Source organism: Eriocheir sinensis, chromosome 17 (genome assembly GCF_024679095.1).
Source record: "Eriocheir sinensis breed Jianghai 21 chromosome 17, ASM2467909v1, whole genome shotgun sequence".
Taxonomy (NCBI): Eukaryota; Metazoa; Arthropoda; class Malacostraca; order Decapoda; family Varunidae; genus Eriocheir; species Eriocheir sinensis.
In genome coordinates this window covers 5,036,211-5,061,491 of record NC_066525.1, presented here as the reverse complement: position 1 = coordinate 5,061,491, position 25,281 = coordinate 5,036,211, and the positions used below count along the sequence as shown (strand labels likewise).

The 25,281-nt window shown below is 43.3% G+C and overlaps 1 protein-coding gene across 8 annotated transcripts in view; it reads right to left on the bottom strand.

Annotated features, from left to right (window-relative positions):
- LOC126999826 (E3 ubiquitin-protein ligase HECTD1-like) overlaps window positions 1-25,281 on the bottom strand; it is a 110,269-nt gene that overhangs the window by 10,958 nt on the left and 74,030 nt on the right. For 3 of the 8 annotated variants that reach the window (XM_050862843.1, XM_050862839.1, XM_050862840.1), the window contains 23 exons: window positions 14,941-15,175; window positions 13,981-14,199; window positions 13,669-13,798; window positions 13,396-13,544; window positions 12,779-13,169; window positions 12,309-12,520; window positions 11,931-12,152; window positions 11,423-11,719; window positions 10,981-11,212; window positions 10,505-10,641; window positions 9,837-10,043; window positions 9,452-9,574; window positions 8,847-9,098; window positions 8,381-8,611; window positions 8,084-8,274; window positions 7,651-7,903; window positions 7,359-7,472; window positions 7,075-7,257; window positions 6,277-6,391; window positions 5,920-6,137; window positions 4,160-4,294; window positions 3,220-3,372; window positions 2,196-2,997 (listed from right to left, as the gene is read on the bottom strand). In XM_050862843.1, coding sequence (XP_050718800.1) covers window positions 2,196-2,997; window positions 3,220-3,372; window positions 4,160-4,294; window positions 5,920-6,137; window positions 6,277-6,391; window positions 7,075-7,257; window positions 7,359-7,472; window positions 7,651-7,903; window positions 8,084-8,274; window positions 8,381-8,611; window positions 8,847-9,098; window positions 9,452-9,574; window positions 9,837-10,043; window positions 10,505-10,641; window positions 10,981-11,212; window positions 11,423-11,719; window positions 11,931-12,152; window positions 12,309-12,520; window positions 12,779-13,169; window positions 13,396-13,544; window positions 13,669-13,798; window positions 13,981-14,199; window positions 14,941-15,175 — 5,201 coding nt within the window. The remainder of the gene's footprint in view (window positions 1-2,195; window positions 2,998-3,219; window positions 3,373-4,159; window positions 4,295-5,919; window positions 6,138-6,276; window positions 6,392-7,074; window positions 7,258-7,358; window positions 7,473-7,650; window positions 7,904-8,083; window positions 8,275-8,380; window positions 8,612-8,846; window positions 9,099-9,451; window positions 9,575-9,836; window positions 10,044-10,504; window positions 10,642-10,980; window positions 11,213-11,422; window positions 11,720-11,930; window positions 12,153-12,308; window positions 12,521-12,778; window positions 13,170-13,395; window positions 13,545-13,668; window positions 13,799-13,980; window positions 14,200-14,940; window positions 15,176-25,281) is intronic. The other 5 variants (XM_050862842.1, XM_050862847.1, XM_050862845.1 and 2 more) reach the window with 5 other exon arrangements.

Here is a 25,281-nt window from a genome sequence, read left to right as displayed (position 1 = left end):
ATTACTGGAGAAAATGCCCAAAAATGAGTGCCTGTCATGTATGCCAAACTGATCATAATGGCCACCAGTGAATTAAAAGTTATCAACATTGCTTCCATGGCACCTCATTAAACCATCCTACAATGAATTTGTAGCTAAATATGCTGTAAAAAGTTCCTCCCTTCCTAATGTTATGAATATCTGTGCTTAATAATGGGCACCAACAATGAGCTTAGTGGCAAGTAATTTTTGTCGATAAATTCCGTAAGACAACACCGAACAGGATTGTTGCAGAGTCTAGGCCAGCAAAGTGTGAACTGATGTTAGACTAGACAACAGACAAGTTATGATTGCTGCACACCACTCGACTCACTTTGATTTATAAGAAAATAAAGTTTTATTCACGTGGTTAGCAATTTTTGATTATATAAAGAAGTTACAACAAACTTCCAGCACATCCATGCATGGGACTAATTTGATAGTTAGAAAGGAAGGATATGCCCTCTTTGCCAAGGGATAATGTCTCGTTACCTAGCTGATACTTATGTGAGCCGCTGCATGGTTGTATTTAAAATTTTATGACAGCCTCACCCCATGGCCTAGTTCAAATATCTATACTTATTGATACTCTGAATTAGATATGATGCTATGAGACAAGTTAACTTCAACAACAGCATGAAACCAAAAACTAATTGGTAGTGTTATCTAATATCCAAGTTAACTGGTTTTCACTCTCTACATGACCCTTTCAAAGTATAAGTGATGCCTGTAAATCAGCAGGAGTGAAGTGTTGTCTCGTTACTAAACTAAGCAGTGAAACAAGTTAGACTATGCTTCATATAAACAATTTCAGACCAAAATTTTTGAAATACCTGAAACTCAACATTTACATGCAACATAACCTTGATGCACCCAGTTATGGGAACATGCAACTGTTTGTGTGTATGTGTGTGTGCATGTGTGTGTGTGTGTGTGTGTGTGTGTGTGTGTGTGTGTGTGTGTGTGTGTGTGTGTGTGTGTGTTTGTATAATATTGGTATACATGTTTCAGTCATGCTCTTGTCTAACCTCTACATCTCCTTTTCCCTAATTCATTCTTAAATTTGTAGATATTCTTTGTTCCCACCAACTCCTCTTTCATTCCATCCCAAGGGTTGAACCATTTTGTTTTTGCAAGCTTTAATCTCCAGAGGGTAGTGTGTGTGTACGCATGTGTGTGTGTGTGTGTGTGTGTGTGTGTGTGTGTGTGTGTGTGTGTGATTGTATGTGTGTGTGTGTGAGTGGGTGTGTGTGACCAACACCAGATGTTGAAAATAAAACATTTTATATACCTAATCAGCCCCAGCATGCACACCACTTAATATTATTTGTTGTTTTACCCTTGAATTTAAATCAGTACCTGAGCTAGATGATAAACAGGCTAATTGATCACACATTAGCATTGCAATACAAGCTTGGCAGAACTTGATCATTACTGTGCTTTTGAAATACTGAACATTTTTTAACTTGTCATAAAAAAAGCCTGTTTTTCATCTATACTGAGATCTTGTGCTTAGATGACAGACTGGTCTCAAAACTGTCATAGGATTTCAGGAATATAAACATCATCCAAAAGGAAAAGGTAAACAGAATTAGCCAAAATCCACCTGACGGGTCCATTTTTATAGAATTTATCAGGAATGAGTAAAAAGCATTAATGGGACTCATCAGATGGACTGGCTACATAAATCCTAGTAACTTCACCCTTAAGCCAAGCACTGAACCATACTATTGAGTGTTAAGGAATGTTTGCCAGAGCACACAAATATGCAAGCTTTCAGTAACCTTTGAATTATATTAATGTCAAGTGCTGGGAAAGGCTAGAGGTGTGTGTTTTGCACCATGATGACAAAACTTCACATCTGACACAAAAAAGGTTACAACAGTTCCTACGAAATTACCTTAAAATTCAAACTCCGTAGGCAAAGCTGTAACCAATATCAGGTATGAATTTCTGACATCTACCTGTTACCATGGAATTCTTAGATCCCAGATGCGAAAAATGAGCATGAGAGTAGCGTGCCTCTCCAATGGATGAAGAGATCATGCTACTCTGATCCTCACTTTGACTTTGACTTGGTGATCCTCCAAAATCTGTGGTAACTTTGGAGTATCATCAATTCTAGATGTTCCCATTTTGAACCCTAAGATGTTGGAGAAGTGTACATTTGAGCTAACCTGGAAGGTGGAAGTGTGAGGAGAGGGCCAGACGGACCAGACTGGACATGGAGTGGGTGGAGGGCGAGAACACTGGGTGGGCCAGGCTTGGAGGTGGCCCACCTATCAGTTGACCCAGCCCTGTGCGTACATTACTGACACTAGCAGGCACGTTAGGAGAATGGGGAGTCATCCCCCCTGTACCACACACCCCAGAGGCCGTTGGCATGGTAGCTGACCCCCCCCGTCTCCTGGCCACCTGAGCAAAGGTCTCCAGTAGACTGTGTGTCAATGGCTCAGAGTCAGCACTGGTCAGGTTGGGCACACTAACACTCATGGGCTGTGAGGACATGGTGGAACGGCCAGTGCAGTCCCTCTTACCCTCACCCATCACTACACCCCCGCAACGCTTCCTGCTGCTGCTGGTGAAGCCCCCAATACTGCTGCTGCTGCTCACACTGCCACTTATCCCTATACTGCTGATATCACCAAACTTTTCTTCATTAACTGTCACAGATGGACAATTCCCAACTTGGCCCACAGACCCAGATTTGCTGTCTGCCACAGGGTGTAATCCCACATCCATCACAGTCAAAGCCTCATTCATATCACCCGTACCAGATTTGATTTCAGAGGTATTGAGCACAGACTCCAAAGAGGACATAGCATCGGAGAAATCAGTGGTGAGATCACGGTCGTTAAGGCTGAGGGACTGTACTAAAGATGTTAATTCAGACCCTTTATCTCGCCCACTGCTCTCAACGCTCAGCAGGGCCTCTGCGCTGGCCACACTCAACACATTTTCTGCAACAGTCTCAGCAGCCTGTAAATATAATAAACAAAATCATGGATGAAAACATTCAATTAGAGTGAGCAACCCCTTCCTTATGTTAAAACAAACTTTTATGAAGATGATCAAACACCCAGTTGAAGGAACAAATTTCATGGAGCCCAAAACGTGTCCCCAAATACAACAGAATTTTCCAATTATTATAAATTAAGAATACACATCTTGTTAAAAATCTTGTCATTACAAATAACTTACTTTGGCAGTAAGATTATCATCTGATGCTGCTTGTTCTGAGGCTGCAACTGAGTGTTTATGAATTTCTGTTGTGGCTTGAGGTAGTGAGGGTGTGGAGCTGCACTTACGGCTGGTCAGCACGCTGGTTCCCTGTGTCACATCTGTGCTCACAACCTATATGATACACAGTCAAATGATTTACCTTGTATTAAATAGTACTTTTTCTACAAGCTACCAATGCTGCCCAACACCATACAGAAATTCAAATAAGTGCACTGAATCCCCAATACTTTGGCATGTTAAGGACAACACCCTCTCCTGAAAGTCTAAATTAGGCAAAGCATAAAAAAAAACATACACAGGAGAAAAATAATAATAATAATAATAATAATAATAATAATAACAATAATGATAATAATGATAATAATGATAATAATAATAATAATAATAATAATAATAATAATAATAATAATAATAATAATAACAACAATAACAACAAAGGTAGTAATTATTCATCATGTGGCTGTGCTTCCCACAATGGCAGGATGGAGGTGAAAAATGCCATTACCACTGATTAATGGTCTTGGCAAAAACTACTGGAGGGGAGTGGTGGGGCAGGCCATAACCTCAACCTCCTGTGGAGCTACATCTCTTATAGGCATGTTATGTGACAGATGGTGAAACATGGAGTATTTCATGCATTCTCAACCCCATGTCTCGGGATTGCAATGGTCATTATCATCTTCAAGGTACCCCATTACCTGCAGACAGGGTGGGAAGTAAAAATGGCTTATGAATATAATTGAGAAATAAACAAATAAATAAAATAATAATGATAATCAGTAGTAGCATTCTCCTCCTTGTTCAGCATAGCCAAAACTAACAAAATGTTATTGTTATTAAGAAGAACTGCAACAAAACAAGTTTCTTGTACATGCCAAAAAAATTTTCACACACTGACCCTTGATATATCAGACAATAGTCCACAATATTGAAGGTTTGTCCGATAGCAAGTTGGTGGGCCATGCCCTTGTCTCAGGAGCCTCTCACTTTCTGCATTAGTCAGTTGACCAGCCACATGCAGCTGGGGTAAACACTGAAATGAAGCAAAATGGGCTGAAATGAACCCCCATTGGTCACAGCATTTCCTTGAAGACATTAATTGCTTGAGGAAAGCAATTTTGAAAATGTCAAACTTATTTGTAATTTTGGAAGAATGTTCATGTCTAAATTTCTTCTCTCAAAGCACATTGGATGTCTACAATATCAAGGGACTGTTAATGACACATCAACTTCACCAAGTGGCTTACCACAATTTCAACTGGCTTTCAACTGACTAATGAACATACTTATAACTGTGTGGTTTTTTCCTGCTTTCATATAGATATTAGAGGGCAATAAAAATTCATACATAATCAATTACATCTAACTACAATAGAAGGCTTTCATAATAGAGAAAGCTCTCACATTCAAAGTTATTAGGTTGTACATGTAAATATATTTTCCCTCCAATAATTTCAATTCCATCATGTATCCCTCCATTTACAAAATAAAAAATAAAAAAAGCCTCCCACCACAAATACATGAACAATACCTTTTACAGTCTTCTTCTGTTGATTAAAATTAGAATGCTAAAGGTCTGCATTTTGCACAAATAATTAAATGTTTTTTCATAACCTTTCATTGTAGAGGCTATGATTTAGCTTTATGCTGCTCACATGAATAGACGACACAGGTAAGGGAAAATATTCACAATGCATGAATTATATATAAATGATACTGTTGTCCATTTACAGTGCCTGATGCAATGAAGCAGTCACAGGCCAAGGAAAGAAAAAATGACTGAGAGAATTGAAGATTGCTAAATGAAATGGACCAAGCCACAATTCAATGATTATAACACAAGCAAACAAACTAGAAGGGCAATTGGAGACTGCAGACTTTTGCCAAGAACACTACAGCAACTCTGATTGCACAAATCATGTAATAATTACATGTGTGCAATGAAACTGTATCCCAGAGAATACATACTGCCCATCATATTAGACAAAATATTATTTTTAAGGTGGCCTCCACAATTCATTGTCAGTTTTTATCAAATTTCATCCCCCACCCCAGTCTGAGAAGCAGGAAACCTCTTACAGTACCCACCAGAAGCATGCATGGTCTGGACCACCACCCAAGCCCTTGAAGGTACCCATAGTAAGCACTTGTGGTCTAGGTCGGAAGCAAACGGTTTTTAGGGTCAGTAAGCAGGTCAAACGTCATTCACACTGAAATGACCCTTGACATCCTCAATGAGACTCCTGACATACCTCTCCTTGTCTCTCTTCAAGAGAGCTTTAGTCCTACATAACAGTTCTATACTGGTCTAATTCCCAGCAAGCCTGGCACCATGACCCTTCTCGATCTTTTCCATCTCCACTGAGGCAAAACCACTCCATGGTCTCAGGAACTCTCCAATCCACTTCTTAGTAGCCTGGAGATTTTCTTTTGAGGGTATCCCATAGTACTTACTCCACAGGCCCCACAAGGGTGCCAAGTACTTTGAACTGATGTTACTGCATACTCACGAGGTTCTCAAGGATGGTTACATCCAGAGATTCTACTGGACTTGACACTTTATGATAATGGAAGCTATTTCACTCCACTTAATTTTTTCACTGTAGTTTTTAGCCATAATGATTTAACTATTAACAAAACATTTTCTGTCTCTCTTACCTTAGTAGATCTGACAGCCGTAGAAATAGTGGTGACTGAGGACGGGGGTGCAGATGTGGCCGCTGCATTACTGGTGGAGCTGGTGACTGTGCTGGTGACATTGGCCACCTGAGGTGACTCAGGGTCATATCCTGGTGCCAGCTTCAGATCATACTTCCCCTCAGCTCCCATTCGGTAGCTATTGGACGCTCCGTGGTCCCAGGTTACATCAATCCAGCCTGCAGAAAAGAAAGTAATATGTGATGTAATTACATATTCACAAACATCCTTAAGCAGAGAGTAAATAAAATATGCCATAAAGATTATCAGCTAACTAAGAAATCACTTGATATCCAATGACATCCTGAAGAAGCATACCATTGTGCAGCTCTCCTGTGATGGTCCCTTCACTGGGGGGGTTGCCGTCCTGGTCCCTCCACTTCCAGTCTAGGCCTCGTACCACACGTGCCCCCACCACCATGTACTTTACCATCTGCCAGAAAAGGCAGCTTGTAAGAAACTCACTCTGAACCACACTGGTACAAGAAACTTTGTAATCCTCTTTGTTGCACAAGACACAAACATTGTCCAGCACCAATTATATCATATTACATATATATTGATGCAAAGCTTTTGAACTTTTGAGCTTGTGGCTTGGTGCAAAATATTCTAGTGGTTAGTGCCGGTCACTCCCAGTCTGGCTCCCCATGTCAGCACACCCACCTCTTCCTAAATATGAGAGGTTGCTAAGCCTTGAGGAAAAACTTGGTGTTAGTGTGTTACAATCAGGGAGACAGCATGGCCACCTCAAAACAATGGAAGCAGCTAAATGGGAACACAGTACACATCATACATGATAATGCTGACAAAATAAACAAAATGTTAAAAACTGGTTGCTTTTCTATTACTTTTAAAATGCTTGTCTTTTTTAACTTGTCTCAGAAACACATAGAATGCAACTGAACCTATAACTATTACTCCTTATGGAAATATTAAATTCAATTTACACAATTTATTTTAAACAACCTTTCCAAAATCTAAATTCATATAAAAATTAGTACAGTGTATTAATATAAGAGTGTACCTGTAAACTATGCATATTTAGAAACAGGCAATACATGGTTTGTAGTTGGTTGGGACAGAACAGAGATTCAGATTTCAACTGAAACGTCTCACCTGTGACTTCACTAATCGTCGCTGCCTCCTGAGATTTGCTTCAGCCTCTTTGGCTGCTCGGCCCAGATCTTCACAGACACCAGTGACCACACCGTACAGCTCCAGCCCTGACAGTGACAAGTAGTGGGTCTGGCCAGATGCATTCTTCCCGGTTTGTTGGATGCGTACGTGCCTCCAACCAGTCTGAAGGTTCAAACATTAATGTAAATTTATCCATGAAGCTTGGGGGAAGCTCTCTTCAGGCCAATAAGTGTGTATGTAAAGCTTACAAGTCTTTGCCTCACCTTCTCGTCAGGAGGAGGCTGAATGGTCCATGTGTGGGTGCTGCCGGGCTCATTAAGGGAACAGTCATCCACATGGGTGTACAAGGTGGTCCAGCTCACACCATCTTTAGACACCTGAACAAATATATACAATAATTAATTAACAAAATTTTGCTTTAAGATAGGAAGTAATGAAAGAATGACAGACATGAATGAAAAAAGAATTTGGGGACATTTTTATGTAAGGAGACAATGTCCATTTTCTATTTAAATTATGAGCGAGTGAATTTTTTATTTTTATTTCCACACTTACCTGGAACAACCAGTTTCTGAGGGCTGATCTGCCATAGCCACGAGCATGTCTAAGAGTGTATGCAGTTGGGAGGAACCAAATTCCAAGGTCAATGGCAAACCAAGCTCGCTTATCATCATTGGTGTGGCAGTTGAGGGCTGAGGCGTCACGGCTCAGGATGTCTTCCAGCCGGCCATAGGGGAGGTTGCGACCCTCACTAGACGTGACAACAACAAGCCCAACAGAAGCCGGATTCACCCATTCATATGCAGTTCTGTTATGACAAGTAAATTAATATCAGATGCACAACACTTCACGGTACTAAAAAGCAAAACACTCGTCACACATACATACAGAGTCTCAAAATAACATTTCCATAGCAATGACTGTACTACCTTTGTGGATTTAATGCAAAAGTATAAGGTAAGGATTTAAAAATGAAGTAAAAACTTACTTGGCATTTGTTCCTATCCAGTAGATGATCCCATTCTCATCAAACTCTCTGCTGTTCTTGAAAGTCACTCGCTGTCCTTCTTTCAATTTTTTTACAAAGACGAATGAAGAACGGTCAAAATCATACCACTGCTTGGCCACCATCTTGAGCAGGTACCTCTCCAACTGCTCCACTGTAGCAAGTGGCTCCATCTGTAAGTGATCAAAATAATAGTGTATATAACAGGAAGAAAAGGTATGAAAGGGTTTACTAAATTTTGTTTAACATATATAGGTAACAGAAAGCAGCAACATTTACCTTTAATGTTCTTCCATTTCTATCAATCAGGGAACTCTCTCCTGGGGCTCTTTCCAGCCTGAAACGAAGACGTCTGCTGAGCACCTGCAGGCCTGAACCCGCCCCGGGGATGTCGTACACGTAGAGTGGCAGCTTCTCGGCGCCCTCCAATACCGACACCAACTTGCGAACCAACTGAGTGCCAGGACTCACTGAGGAGCTGGTGGAAGCCATTTCTTCATCGACTTTATCCTGTTGAGTAAAAAGTCTGCTGTTAACTATGTAGTATCAAAAAATCATGCTTACAGTGGTGCCATTCTTGCTTGTGCATTAAATGTCGAATCAACACAACTTATGCTTTTATCATTAATTTGCATAAGAGGATAAAAAACATTCCTTTAATCTGTTTGTAGACAAAAGTTTAATTAGAATGTTCATATATAAATAAATATCAACAGACGAAATGTGATGCAATTCAGACACCCACCATGAAACATCTCTTGAAGACATTTCGCCGCTGCTTGATCATCTTGTTGACCCTCCTCTGGGACATCTGTCTGTTGTCGTCATGGAGGTGGTGGGTGGTGTCCGGGCTGAGCAGGGTGAGTAGTGCCTGCACCAGCCCAGAGGAGTGGAGCTCATAGGCAGACACTGTGCTCTCCTCATGCAGGATTGTGACCAGATCCTCCACAGCTGTTCGCAGAATCTCACACCATTCACTGCTGCCTTTGTTGCTCATCTGCAGGGAGACATATTTGGCAACATTAACCAACACTGAAACGGATGCTAAAATCAACACCCTGAGCAGAGACCATTCCATCCTTCAAGAAGAAATTGATAATTCAAATAAAATGTTATCTAAACCTCCACAACATCCTTTTCAGATTATTAAACAAATTGAGGAGCAAACATTGATGTCTACTTGTGGTCATAATGCTGGCACCTTTTTTTATCCCATCTGCAACCTCTGCTATGGCTTTCAGGGAGAGTTGAAGGTTAAAACACATACATGACAACAGAAGAGCAGATGGCTAAGTAGTAAACGAGATACCGGTGCATTAATAATACCAATCTTTTGTACACACGTATTACCTGTTTCTGGCACGCTCGTTCAATCTGTGCCACAATATTGCCGAGCTTTGCAACAACACCTCGGGGTTGGGTCTGTGCCGCCTTGAAGTATTTTTCATATATGTCTCGAGCCAAGCCTTTCACCTTGAATAAAGAAGAAACAAAAATTAAAGTATCAGTCAAATATATCAACCCTTGTGGACTATCCAAATAAATCAGTATATAAATAATCCTATTCTTTCCACTATGTATGAATAACAGCTATAATATTACCTACTTACCTGATACTACCAAAGTAACTAACCAACTAACTGAAGGGGAGCATACGCCCACTACAAATATAACAATCCCTTGCAAATCCCTTTCAAAGTAAAATAACACTAAGTAAAGGTGAGTCCTGTAGTACCTTTTGCTTCATGGCTTCCACCTTTGACCTGAACCTCTTCCCTCGCCTGCCAGTCCACCCAGCATGGAACTCAGGGCCAAGAGAGGTCTCGGCGGTGAAGGAGTGCTTGGTGTTGCGGTTACTTTCAAAGATGAACCCTGGCAGGTCCTCCCGGAGAATGGTTGCCTGCTGCTGCCCATCAGAGTTATGGATGTGGAGTTCACCTTCCTGCACAGGCATAAGACAAAGAGGTATGTTACACACTCATTATAAAGTAGTATCAGTATTATAGTTAGATACAAGCTAAAGACTTCCTCACATTAGTCTAGCACATCATAAAACCACTAATCCATTATCAAATATTTTAACAGGTGCATTTAATGGCCCAGATTATATCAGAGTATTGTCATCTTGTCTTGTTTATAACCTGTACAAATTGGCTTCCTGACAAAAGGTAGCACTCACTAATAACACAAGCAGTTTGACATAGTACAGACATTTAATCATAGAGTAAATCAATATAAATGGATGACTGAACATGAGACATATGGCCAAACATTCTCACCATTTTTAAGAAACATTATTCAACTGTTCACTACAGAATCTATCAACAGTCTACTTCCTCTACATTTTCATAAGACTTCAAATTGAATGCATATTTCTTAAAAGAGCTAGAACAAGAAGAATACCTTTTTGCACTGAAGTGACCAATTCCCAATGACTAGCCGTGCTGGACCTGGCGCTGAAAGGACAGGCTGACTAGGACTGCCGGGTCTCACGGCAGACTTTGCTCTTTGCAGTTTCTCTAAGAATTCACTGCGGTTTTCTGCTTGGGAGAAGAATAATGGCTCTTAAATAACAGCAGATACAATAATTCTAAAATAACACCACTTTCTCACTAAATGCAGGTTTAACATTTGAAAATTCAAGTATATGCATCTAACTTGTCTATTAAGTTCTCTATAAAAAAATTACTCCTATGGAAATGGTGCAAAAAGCTGTATTTTAACATCTTTTTTCCCTCTTCAAGTATTTCAATGGTATATAAATAGATTTAGCTGATTTAAGTTGACCGCAAGTGTAAACAGACACAGTACTATAACACCCCCCCTAAAGAAGAGTAAATAAATAAACAGAGATAGCAGTGATCATGTGTTTCTTGTACCTGTACTTTCTGAGCCTCCTTCAGGGCTACCTGAGGAATACATGGTTGCCAGTTTGCCATCCAGGATGAAGCGGAACCAGCCGTTAGACCCGTTGGACAGCTCAAGGGCTGCAGCGTCGCTCCAGATGTAGAGGCAGTCCCGGCCCCGCGCCACGCACCAGTCCCGCCAGTGGTAGGCCTTGCCGGGGACAACCTCCTTTGCATCCTCCATACCTGGGTCATCACCATCCTGCTGCAAGATATTCATAAAACAACATGTATTATAGTTATCTAATGTAGGAAAGGCAGTTAATGATTGCTATCTGCCAAAATGTATCAATGAGGAAGAAAATAACTGAATGATATAATATGAACACTAACTGTCCATTAATATTACAGTAAGACAAAATAAATTATGTTCCATGAATTAAGTATATTTATTACTTCCTGATGTTTAAATTACCTGTTCATCTTTCCCTTTGATGGTAGTGTATTCTTCTATGGGTGGGTCTGATGGACCAGCCAGTGTGCCCACCTTGCTGATGACCCCCAGCCGGGCACAGTGCTCCAGCAGCAGGGGCGCAGCCTTACTCAGCAGGTCATCTACCATTTGTAAGGCTACTAGGTGACCATCTTCATCCTCTTCATTACCAAGGACTAAGGCAATAACCTCCACCAGCTGAGAGCCCAGCAGAGTGTTGGCGGCAGTGCTGCTGCTGTTTGTGGTGCTGGTGATGGCCGCGTCCTCACCACCACACACCTGAGAACGAAAAACAGGCTATAATAAGGTTTATCTTGTCAAGAGATATTTGAGCCTGGTGCACAATGTTCCAGAAACCCCAAGAAAACAATTGAGTGTTCAAATTTCAGAATGCAGAAATTAATAAGTTCTAAAATATTTATGTGAGCCATATTTGGTAGGATAAATTTTCTGGGGAGAGTGAAAGGAAAGCAGTACATGGAAGTTTTACCTGGTGGAGGAGAGGAGCCGGGATGTAGTGTACCATCTTCCGCAGTATACTGAGGGAAGCCTTGCGCACCGTGTGTACCATGGTAGCCTGGAAGGTGTGGCAGAACACGGGGAGCAGGCGACTCAAGTACACTGGAGCCATTTCCACGTCACCTCGTGGCTCACCCACTTCTGTATCCTCAGTATTTAAAGTATTACCTTCCTCTGTTGTCTTCTTTCCTTCCTGTTGAAAAAAAAAAATAAATAAAAAAAAAAAATGTTAAGGAACATCACGTGATTCACTAACAGGGCTGAAGGTCTCATCAATGATGCACACGAATGAGATACAAACTAAGATACTAAAACAAATTTAAGATGCAGATTATATGGAAATAATTACTTTATTCTCTGACACCACCAGCCACTCAGCAGGACTCTGCAGAATAGCTGCCACTTCTCTGTGGCCTTCATCATTCCTCTCCCGTGCCTTGTCCAGGGGAGTCTTGCCGTCTTCGTCCCTCAGGTCAGGGTTAGCACCGTGCCGCAGCAGCACCTTGGCTATCTGGGGTCGCCCAAAGCAAGCTGCATAATGCAGCGAGGAGGATCTCTGTCCTGAAATTTGATGTAGGAACCTTGGGTTAGAAAAGGGCAATAAATTCAAACAAAATTCAAAACAAAAAATCTTTGATAAAACAACTATAATAAACATACCTAAAATTCATTTAATATAGCAAACCTAATTTGACAAAAATGGCAATAGGTGTCAGTTACCAAACCAACAACACACTATGTAGTGCATGAGTGTATAATGCATACCACTACAATGCTTTTATTTTTGACATGCAAGAAGTTCCTGGAATGCAAAGTTACCTTTGTTGACATCTGCTCCTCTCTCGCACAGAAATTCTACCATTTCCTGAGTGCCAAATGCAGATGCCCAGTTGAGAAGTGTTTGGCCCACATCATCCATGAAATTCACTTCTATCCCCCCGCTGTCGATGGCATCTATTAGGGCATCAGTGTCTTTACTTCTGATACAATCAATGAGTTGGCGATGAGTCTTCTCCCCTGGACTGTCCATCCTCCTGAGACCCGGGAGTCTGCCTGCCACAGCACTCATCCCAGACTTGGGCAAGGCCTTCCGCCCCTCAAAGAGTAGCACCAGAAGCAGATCTACCAGGCGCATGGTGTCCAGCACGCAGCGCTCATCCCCCTGCAGGGCCTTCTCGATGGCGTCAGGCAGTTCAGATCTCAACAAATTCTGAAAAAGTTCAATTGTAGATTTGAATGCTCCTGCAAATCTTAGGAACATGGTGCACAGAATTTTTGATTGTAAAAGACAAAATAAATGTAAACTAAAAATATTAATGAAATAATGAAACACCCTGACACAAGACATGACATCAAATATATGAAATGATGACATCAATGGCTAAGTGTAAAATGACTCATGACTGCGATCCAGGCATCACTGAGTTGTCCCTCACATGGGTAATACTCGGGGATCCTCGGCACAGGGTAGAGAGGAGAGAGATCACAGTGGAAACCGATGCAGACTGTTTAGAGTTTTCTGGGGTTGCTGATGGGGCACCGGGAGCGGCAGCAGCAGCACCTGGGGCAGGCTGGGGGGCTGCACCTGCAAAGATAAGTATACCAGTCACTCAATTTTGTATAAATCATTTTCTAAGGAATAGCAATGAATAAGTTGGACTAAAATTACTGTAAAGAGCAATATTCTACCAGGTGGTGCTGAAACTCACCTGCCAGGCGTGCCAGCAGGTGGGTGACGAGGCAGTGTTGGGCCAGAGGGGCTGGGTCCTGTGCACGGCGAGTGAAGCGATCGGCCAGACTGGCGAAGCAGCGCAGCGCTCCATCAGCAACATGCTGGTCCTGTGACACATGACAGAGTGTGGAATGAGGTTTATAATACTTGAAAGATTCTAATGAGGCACACCCCAAACTTCTATTTCTTTATAGTACAGGATTTTGCCCGTACTCTTCACCAATGTACTAAAGATAAATAACTCTGCTCCCAACACTTCGTTCCATCATTTGAGGGCTCCATAACTCACCTCGTGTCTGAGCAGGGTTGAGAGAGATTCCACACACGGTGCCAAGCCTGAATCAGCAGGCTCCATCTTACCACAGAGGCGGGACACGAGGTGCATGGCGGAGTGGAGAGTGTCTTTATGCACCAGGTGGCCATTGTCCCGGATGAAGGACAGCACACAGTTGAGGCCACCCGCTTCAAACACTGCACCAGCCTCTCGGGTACAGATCAGCTCCAACACCTGTGGCAGAGAGGGAAAAACACTTCAGTCAAATGTGCTGAAAACATAAGCCAAAATATTGTTACTTATTATTTTTTTTACAGCTCAAGGGCAAAAAACAAAAAAATCAACAATTAAGCCAACTAGGAACTCCTCCAACATAAGAAAACAGAACAAGAGGCCAGAAGAGAGGTCAATTTTGGGTGGAGAGGTGTCTTGATACTCTTCTATTGTGTTGTTGCATACATTAGTGGAAATATAGTAATGTATGAATAGTGAATGATAAATGCATGGTAATGACTGAGGAAGCATGCCCCCCCCACCCTCACTATGCCAAAAAAGTTGCTACTAGTTGACTATTGCCGGGTGGTAAGGTTGCATTTCACCCCTGGATATATACATAGAAAAAAATAACTAGCCCTATACAAAAGCATTTCATTACATCCAACTCGATAAGGGTATATATGTACATTAAATGAAAAGAAGAAGAAGAAAAAGAGGAAAGTAGTAGTAGTAGTAGTAGTAGTAATAGAAGAGGAAAAAAGAGGAAGAAGACAAAGGAGGAGGAGGCAAATTCACTAAGATATTGCTAATACTAATGGCCAACAAAGAAGAAAGAGAAGAAAAAGAAGAAAAAAGGAGGAAGTAGAAGAAAAGAACAAAAACAAAAAGGAAGAGAAGAATAAAAACAAGATTTCCTTCAGACATTCCTCATATAAACGGCAAACAAAGTAGATAGAGAGGGCGGGACAGACACTCCACCTTGATGCACTGCTCCGCCAGATCCTTGCTCGTGCGGGAGGTGACATCGGCCACCACCAGGCGATTGCACATGGCCTTGATGGCGCCCTCGACGGTGGTGATGCGGCGTGTGCACTCCGCTGACACGTCCAGGTAGTAGGTGATGGCACGGGCCGTCACCTCCAGGACATTGTCGGGCGCACACTCGTCCAGGAAGATGCGGCACAGGGCAGGCAAGAAGGTCCGTGGAGGGCAGCTGAGGAGAGAGAGTACAGGGTTAGTCTTGTATGGGAGGTTAATAAAGATGATGATGATGATAACAATAATAATAATACGAAAAAGAAGAAGAAGAAGAAGACGAAGACAAAGAAGAAGAAGAAGAAGCATAAGAATAAGACAAAGAAGATGATGAAAAAGACAAAGAAGGTTTTATTTCATCCAGTGGCATATATATGAAAGAAAACAAGAAAAATAAGCAAATAGCAGAACTTAACCTACACACACACACACACAAATCTCTCTCTGATGATGATGATGATGATGATGGTGGTGGTGGTGGTGGTGGTGGTGAAGGCAAACTAACGATGCAGCCAAGAGTTCGTGGTAAACAAATTGCCCGTAGTTCCAAGGTCATTCCTCTCTTTCCCTACCCCCCCCCCTCCGTCCCTCCACTTCCTCCTCTTCTTTTTTTCCATCCGCTTTACCTCCTCCACCTTCTCTGTTCCTTATCTTTTTCATTTGTTTTTCCTCCTCCTCTTCCTTCTCTGTTCCTTATCTTTTTCCTTCTGATTTTCCTCCTCTTCTGTCCCTTATCTTTTTCCTTTGATTTTCCTCCTCCTTCTCTGTTCCTTATCTTTTTCCTTTGATTTTCCTCCTCCTTCTGTTCCTTATCTTTTTCATTTGATTTTCCTCCTCCTTTGTTCCTTATCTTTTTTCATTTGTTTTTCCTCCTTCTCTTCTGTTCCTTATTTTCTTCCCTCTGATTTTCCTTCTCCTCCTCCTCCGTTCCTTATCTTTTTCCCTCTGCTTTTCCTCCTCCTCCTAATCTTTTCCCCTCTAATTTTACTCCTCCTTCTGTGTTCTTTATCTTTTTCCCTCTGATTTTCCTCCTCCTCCTTCTCTTGTTCCTTATCTTTTTCCCTTTGATTTTCCTCCTGTTCGACTTCCTGCTTCCCTTCACGCTACACCCGCCACCACAATCTTCACCACTCCCAAAGGTGCTGTAATAGACTATTCTCTTTCGGCATCACTTCCCCGTTTTCCTTTCTACAATCGTTTTCCTTCCTTCATTCCTACACTCGTCACCAATCCATCTCCACCACTCTCAAACGCCTCATCAGTAGTGACTTTATTTATCTGGTTCCCTATTCTCTTGAGGCATCACTTCCCCGTTTTCCTTCCTACAATCGTCACCATGTCACCATCTCCACTCTCAAACGTCCCATCAGTAGACTTTATTTGTATATTTGGTTCGCTATTCTCTTGAGACATCGCTTCCTTTCCTCACCCGATCCCGTAACCACTTTGGGAGACGAGGATGGATTGAGCAAGTGAAGGCAGGGAAGGAGGAAAGATACGGTCACCAAGGAACCTGAGGGCATACGAGGACGAACCAGGATGCGATAGGACTCACAGAAGACAGGATTTTTAAAGGAGGGGAGGAGAATGAAGGGTTTTGCCTCGAGGGGGGTAGGGGGGATAAAAAACGTGGCATATTATCTCATTTCCCGGGGTAGTAACTTAATAAGACGCCCCAGTTTCAGATAACGACATCTTGGTCATTACTCCGCGGCCGACCAAGACACATCGTTGCCATATCTACATACCTCCCTTTCCGCCATCCCCTCCTCCTCCTCCTTCACTCCATCTCACCTACCAGCCACGCCCTCCCTTCACCCTAGCACCCAGCCAGCCCTCGACATCCTGGTATCCCCTTACATGCCTCCACAAACTGTCAAACTCCTTGAAAAAAAGTTGGGTCAGGGAATCCATACGCGCAGGAGGGAGGGTGATCCATGAGGGAATGATCAATACACTCCTACGGGTGACTGCTGACGATCTTGCGGACTCGTATTATCAAACGTTTCCGGCTCTTGTTAGGAACGTTTCTGAAGGTTACAGGGGAGATACGTCGGGTTGTTGAGTTAATAGCCGATATACTAGTGTTTCAACCATTAACCCTGGAAGACATTGAAGAAAGAAAATAATATATCACAACAATATGGAACGGAAGAAAAGAGAAAACTGAACAAAACTAAGACACAACAACGCCAATCAACAATCAAGAATGAGTCATAAGTGGGAGCCGTTACAAAGGCAATCCCACGCCTACTACTGGACTGGACTGGATGAGTGTTTTTCCCTTTCACGGCAAAGGGTCGGTAGCAGAGTTGCCAGATTATCGTATTCACCACATCGTTTTTATTACCTTTAAGCCTCAAACTCTCGTACCTACACAAATAATGATAGAAAATTGAAGTTAGCGTTAAAACTCCTATTTGTTGATGCTTGTTTGTTTGTTTTTGCATTCGTTATTGGTCAGAAACTACGAAAATGCGATGCGATGAGTACGATAATTTGCCAACGCTGGTCGGTAGTTTCAGATGCTTACGACTCACATCAACAATTCCTAAAGGTCCAAAAGATTAATCGGGTGGTAATGAGCTTTTTTTTCACGTTCATGGTATAGAAGAAGGTCAAACTACCACCAGGTTCATAAAACTACCCCTGGCAATGCCCACACACACAACCCATACGAAAGCCTTGCTATTCCTAAAGGCCGTAAATGAGATTAATCGCGTGGTAATGAGTTTTCACGTTCATGGTGCAAAAAAAAGGTCAAACTACAACCAGGGTCATAAAACTACCCCTGGCAATGCCCAAACACAACCCATACGAAAGCCTTGTCAAATGTGTGTGCTTGGGCGCCGATAAGAACGACCCCGGAAGCCTTCCTAAACTTCCTTCTCTTTCCTTTTATCCCATTCTCCTTACATGTGTCTTAATCCTTCTCTTATTAGTCTCCCCATTACAGTATTTACACCCCTCCTCTTCTTCTTCCTCGTCCTCCTCCTCCTCCTCCTCCTTCTCTGTGTGGCGTCTCCATCATTTTCCCTCTTGTTACCTCAAGGGTCAAGAAACCACCAATGAAAACCCCTACAGCTTCCGTGAGAGCCTCTTTAAAACAGATGGACTACGGGTTCTAAGAGCTTGATAATATGGTTCTTGAGTCCATATTAGTAAACGTATTTTCCATCTTGTTACTTCTAGTCAAGAAATCACCAATGAAAACCCCAACTTCCGCGAGAGCCTCTTTAAAACAGATGGACTACGGTTTCGAAGAGCTTGATAATATGGTTCTTGAGTCCATATTAGTAAACGTATCGGGCTTCCTTTACGATTATTTCCCGAGGCCACAAAGAAGGTTAACCCGGTTTTCATGGGTGATTCTTCTTTCTTGGGAGCCATGTTGTGGGTGCTAATACCATCGATGCATTCAAGAAGAGGTTAGATGGATGGTGAGGCAAGGTGGGGTTGAGTGTACAGGAGCTGCCTTGTACAGACCAACCGGCTTCTTGTAGACTCCTTACGTTCTTATGTTCATGATGCCGAAGTCGGGTACAACTATCACTAGGATCACAAAAAAGTCCATGAATACCCCAGGAACTTCTACGAGAGGCTTTTCAAACATGCAAACTGAAGTGCCGAGACATTTAACAATACGGGGTGAAGTCACAACGCAAGATCATTTGCAGGTGTTACTCAGGTGCAAGGCAGGTGTGGTGTGGCGAGCAGCACGTTTGGGGCGTCGAGGAAGGTGATAATTCCGGGTTGGTTTGGCAGGTGTGAAGCGCTGCGAGGATCAATAGCCAACAAGAAAAATACGTCAGCGTTTGTGCCCTTCCTCGATGTGTGTGTGTGTGTGTGTGTGTGTGTGTGTGTGTGTGTGTGTGTGTGTGTGTGTGTGTGTGTGTGTGTGTGTGTGTGTGTGTGTGTGTGTGTGTGTGTGTGTGTGTGTGTGTGAGAGACTGTGTGTGTGTGTGTGTGTGTGTGTGTGTGTGTGTGTGTGTGTGTGTGTGTGTGTGTGTGTGTGTGTGTGTGTGTGTGTGTGTGTGTGTGTGTGTGTGTGTGTGTGTGTGTGTGTGTGTTCTTTCCTTCATTTCCTTCCTTTCTTTGTTTCCTTTTATGTGTTTGCTGACTAATATATGTGTCTGTTTACTCTCTCTTCCAACCATCACGAAATTAATCCATCAGTCACACTTACTTGCCCTCCCGAAGAACTGGTATAAAAAAAAAAAAAAAACGGCGTGATGAAATGAAACAAATATAAAAAAAAAAAATAAGTTGGCGGAAAGTTCACATCACACATCGAAACTAAAGGCACTAACAAACGAACTAATTAACAAACTTGGGACACGGGACGGAAACGAATGAAAAAAAAAAACATGAGAGAAACCGAAATCGAGTAGTGAAATAAAATGTAATGATGATGATGATGATTTTTTTACGGCAAGGAGACAGCTCAAGGAAAAAAAAAAACAATAAAACAAGCCTACTCTCTCTCTCTCTCAAGCCACACACATGCACTGCTCCGAAAATGAAAGAAAAAAAGAAAAAAAAAAAAGAAAACGGGAGGTCAGGAGAGGTAGGTTTCGGATGATGATAAAAAAAAAAAAAAAAACAAACCTAGCCAATAAAAAAAAGTCCGCTATACACTGCTCCAAAAAAAAAAGGAAAAAACAAAAAAACAGAACGGGAGGCCAGAAGAGAGGTCAATTTCGGGTGATGATGATGAAAAAAAAAAAAAGCTAACCAATAAAAAAACGTATACACTGAAGAAAAAAAAAAAAAAGGGGGGGTAGGGGGGGTAGAAGAGGTCAATTTCGGATGATGATGAAAATGACGAAGACCCAAACCCAAGCAGTCTTCGTCGCTGGCCAGGCCCTACAGATGAGTCACAAGGCAGAGGAAAGGAAGGGAAAGGAACGGCGGTGAGTCACAGGGCTGCCGTCACCCTCATATTTACCGCGGTGGGCGTGGCGCTGGCGGCAACAACTGGGCAATTTTACATTAGGATTTAAACTTGTTGCAATTACTTCGACTATGTCCCGTCCCGTCCCTCATCCTGTCCCGTCCCGTCCCTCATCCTGTCCCGTCTCGACCCTCATCCTGTCCCGTCCCGTCCCTCATCCTGTCCCGTCCCGTCCCTCATCCTGTCCCGTCCCGTCCCTCATCCTGTCCCGTCCCGTCCCTCATCCTGTCCCGTCCCGTCCCTCATCCTGTCCCGTCCCGTCCTGTCCGCATATTCCCTATCTCTCAACTGGTATGTGACGCCCACTTTTGAACAGGGCAGGCTGCGTTAGGTTAGGTTAGGTTAGGTTAGAGTAGGTTAAGTTAGAGTAGGTTGTAATTGCTTAACACCAGAAAATTTTGAGTGGAAATCACAATGAGAGTATTTTTCAAAACACTCCATGGTTAGTTTCGTAGCTACAGCCAAGCGTCCTCCCTCACTCGGGAACCATATACCCATAGAGAGATTGAAAGTATCCGTCCCGTCCTAATCAGCCAACAGGAAAAAGGTTAGAATTCTTAGAAGCACCTTTCTCTTACAGCAATCATTTAGAAAGGCCAAAAAAAGAAGTTAAACGCGTCCCCATGAGTGTTTCTTTACATTCATTGCGCAACGGATTTGTGAAACTGCCACCAAGATCATAAAGTTAACCATGAATATGTCCACAATTCCTACGAAAGCCTTGTTAAATGTATGTGCCTTGTGAGACGAAAGGTGGAAGAATATAGCACCAACATCGTGACCCACAACTCCTACGAAAGCCTTGATACATACCCCCAAGATCATGAAACAACCCAAGAATATGCCCACAGCTCCTACGAAAGCCTTGATACATACCCCCAAGATCATGAAACAACTCAAAAATATGCCCACAACTCCCAAGAAAGCCTTGTTAAATGTATGTGCCTTGTGAGATGAAAGCCCAACCCCAACGCCGTGACCCACAACTCCTACGAAAGCCTTGATACATACCCCCAAGATCATGAAACAGCTCAAAAATATGTCCCCAACTCCAACGAAAGCCTTGTTAATAAATGTATGTGCTTTGTGAGGCGAAAGGTTTAACAATATGACATCAACGGCGTGACCCAAATGCTTCCACTTGACGAAGGATAACACGTCACTGGCCTCCCCCATGACAGCCAGGCGAGCCGAGTCCTCCTCCCCTTCTTTGTCTTGTCTCCTCTTGTCCAGTGCCACATTTTTTGCAGCAAAGGAGGCAACGTGCTAAGGGCAAAACTACATATAGGAGCTCACATATCACTCCCACTGCAAAAATACGATAGAAGGCGCCAGTGGAGTAATCTATACGCATTGGAGAGGTGCTTTCATACTTTCATCTTGTGTTTACGACGTAGGAAGGAAGATACAGACGCAGAAAGGTTGTTGTAGAGTTTCCCAGCGTGGATTGGAGTGCTTCCGGGAACTCGTCGCTGCGCCATCCCTCACTCGGCCCTCAGCCCGGGATGGCGCGTAATGGTCTACTCCGGGGCTGACAGCTTGCCTGGAGCTTCTGGGACTGGCATTGTTGGGTGCAATTAGCTGACACAAGTTTTCGTTAGTGCCGCGTGAAATGGAGAGTCGCGCGGCTGTAGGACCCAGGCAGAGTTGCAGTTTGGTAGTCATGCTGTTGTAGTCCTGGTCTTGTAGTTGTAGTCCTGTTCTAGTTCTTGTTGTTTTGTCCTTGTCTTGTTCTCGTTCTCGTGGTCTTCTTGTAGTCTTGTTCTTGTTCTATTCTTGTTCTTGTAGTCTTCTAGTTTTTGTTCTTTTTCTTGTAGTTTTGTTCTAGTCTTGTTCTTGTTCTTGCAGTCTTGTTCTTCTTCGTGTAGTCTTGTCCTTATTCTTGTAGTTTTGTTCTTGTAGTTTTGTTTTCGTCTTGTTCTTGTTCTTGTTTTGTTCATATTGCGCATCCCCCCTCGCGTCCCCTCGGCCTTGGAGTATTCTTAGCTTCCCCCGGGGAGGTTATCCTCGGTGAGGGCGCGCCAGCAGCCAGACCACCTCCGCTGCGCACTGGCCTCATTTGCCAACAGACCAGCTGCAGGTACAAAAGTCCTTGGGTCGGTCACCTAGATGCGTTCAGAAGGCTGTTAATTATAAGACCAAGAGTTAACCAGAATGTTTTTTTTATTTTTTTTATTTTGGGTCTACATTCTCAGACGCTTTCGACTATCGCAAAAACTATTTCCAAATGCCACAAAGATCAGTCAGATTCTCATGAGTTTGTCACGTTCACGGTGCAGGAACCTTGTCAAACTATCACTAGGTTCACAACAGCACCCATGGAAGCACCCACAACAACCTCTACCAAAGCCTTGTCAAATGCAGGTGTGTGTAAGCCTCAAAATGCTTGAGGTTGTGGGCCCTGGGACTTGACAAGGCTTTCGTACTAGTTTTAGGCATTTCCAGGGGTATTTTTATGGCCCTAGTAATAGTTTGATCCTTCTTCTGTACCATGAACCTAAAGAAACACTCATCAGAACCCAACTGATCTACTTTTTGGCCTTTGGAAATACATGATGTGAAAGGCTGAAGCGTCTGAGAATATCGACCCTGAAGGCTGCGTCGACAGATTGGGCGAACACGGATGCCTCGCTGCCTGGCCTTCCCCATCACAGGTAGGCTTGTCACTTGAAACGTGTCCGTGGAATGGTGCCAAGGCCCGGCGCACGTGTCCTGGCGGCTCTCATCACCACAGCCAGCGCGCGAGGGGTTGTTGCTGCCACTGCCGTAAACTGACGCCGCTGCCACTGCCACGCGGGCCATCCAACATTGTAACACTTGGCGAGGGACAGCAGCAGCCGGCCAGCGTCAGGAGCCAAGTATTCATTGCAGGGAAGAGAGGAAGGACAAAGCGACCTCCCTGCTGCCCCCCACCCCTTCTCAGATGTTCCCAGCCAGGTGACTCATGGGAAAGGAAGGAAGGGGAAGTGAGGGAAGGGGGAAAGGGGAAGGAAAGGAAGGGGAAAAGAGGGAAGGGAAAAGGAGGGAAAGGGAGAGAAGGAAAGGGAAAGGAGAGAAGGGAAAAGAAGGGAAGGGGAAAAAAGGGAAGGGGGAGAGGAGGGAAGTGGGAAAAGGAGAAAGAAAGGAAGGGGAAAGAAGGAGAGAGAAGGGAAAGGGAAGGGGGAAAGGAGGGAAGGGGGATGGAGGAAAGGGAAAAAAAGGGAAGGGGAAAGAGGGAAGGGAGACACGAGGGGAGTAGGGCACTTCTACCCTTCTGACCTTGAAGTAAATATACCAAAACCGAGTTCATCACACTACGTCCACAACGCACGGGGCGACGCACACCACATTCTGCTCATACGACAGGAGGCGTGTTGCTTCACTCAACCCGGGGAAAACCTCCACGCAGCTACCCTTCCCATTCTAGCCCCCTCTAAGGATCGATCGACTTGCCCCAACCATGAGTTCCGTGGGCGTCCCCTTGGTCTCCTCCGCTCAGGGTAATTATCGTACGGAAGCAACCCTCTGAGCAGGATCGACGTTCGGGAGCATTTCCACGTAAGTCATCAAACTCTACAACGTTCTGGTGCGTGGCTATTACTACTGAGGGTCAACTGAAGAAAAAAAAAGGTTTATCTGCACTCTGATGACGGACATACACACGCACAGCCTTAAGTTAAATATAAACAAACCTAACGAAAGCAAAGCCATGTGTAAGGGAAGGGGGAGGTGTGGGAGGACAAAGAAGATATGCATATGACCTTGTGTGTTGTTTATACCAGCCTACACCACGCCCCCCTCCCACCTCCCCACCTCCCCAAACATCAGTGACTCTTCCCTTCTCTTCTTTTTCCTGTTTTCTTTTTTTTCCTTTCTCTCTCTTTTCTTTCTTTTCTTCTTCCTGTCTTTTCTTCTTTTCTTTTTTACCTTTTTCTCTCTCTTTTCTTCTCTTTTCTTTTTTTCCTTTCTCTCTCTTTTCTTTCTTTTCTTCTTCCCTTCTTTCCTTTTCCTTTTCTTCTCTTTTCTTTTTTCCTTTCTCTCTCTTTTCTTTCTTTTCTTCTTCCCTTCTTTCCTTTTCTTCTCTTTTCTTTTTTTCCTTTCTCTCTTTTCTGTTTTCTTCTTCCGTTTTTTTCCTTTTCCTTTTCCCGTTTTCTTTTTTCCTTTCTCTTTTCTTTCTTTTTTTTCTTCCCTTTTCTTCTCCTTCTCTTTTCTTTTCTCTTTCCTTCTTCCTCTTCCTCCCTTTCTTTCCCTTCCCTTACCTACGTTCCCTTCCTCCTCCTCCTCCTCCTCCTATAGTCCACGTGAATGAGGCTTTAGAAGGGCCCTTTTTTATAGTAAATGAGACAACTCAAGGGCAAAAAGAAAAAAAGGAAAAAACAAAAAAAGAAAACTGATAAAAAAGCCCCCATTATCTGTGCGCTCTATTTCTAGCTGTTAAATGCTCAAGGGTGGCCAAACTCTATTCCTCTACGGCGCTAGGGAACACGAGGCACCGCAGAGCCCTCGTCCTCCAGGCTTCAAGAGAGCTTATCAAGACAGAGTGACGGCAGGTGATGGGCGTCGCTTCGGTGCCCTTGACGCCCCGCACGCCCTCGCCACAACACCCGCCCGTGGCCCTGAGCTTGTTGGGCGACGCTGCACACACACACACACACACACACACACACACACACAAAGGATTTACCGGCTTGTTTTTTTTTTTATTCTATTAATGGTAAAGGAAGAAGCTCAAGGGCAATAGTAAATACAAAAACAACAAAACAAAAAAGTCCGTTAATCACTGCTAATATAAACGAAGAGTAGAGATGAGTGGCTAAAAGTGAGGTCAATTTCGGATGGAGAAGTTCCCTGACAATAAAGAGAAAAAACATGTTATATACCTGTACACCACGACACGATACAATGAACTAGGGGGGGGGGGGGGCGCTTAGTTTGTCATCCAGAAAGAGCTCACGTCTCTGGCTCTCTTCGCCTCGGAATTATAGAAGGGAGCAGATCCCAGGAGACGGGACACAACCCCCGATTAATACCTTGTACCCATTCACTGCTGGGTGGACAGGGGCGTAGGGTACCGGAAAAGCCGCCCAAATTTTTCCACTCCGCCCGGGAATCGAACTCGGGCTCTCTCGGTTGACGAATGATGGGATTTGAGGTAATTTTGTAGTGGTTGAAGACGGAGATACGCGTCTAATTAAAGGTAAAGGTGGAGTCAGGTACACATGCTACAGCTGAACGTTGCTACATACATTTAACTAAAGCTATACGGTATTTTCTTGATCATTTCGGAGCACCAGCACACACACATACGAGAAGACTTTCGTATATAGGAGTTCCGGGTCTTTCAACGTGCA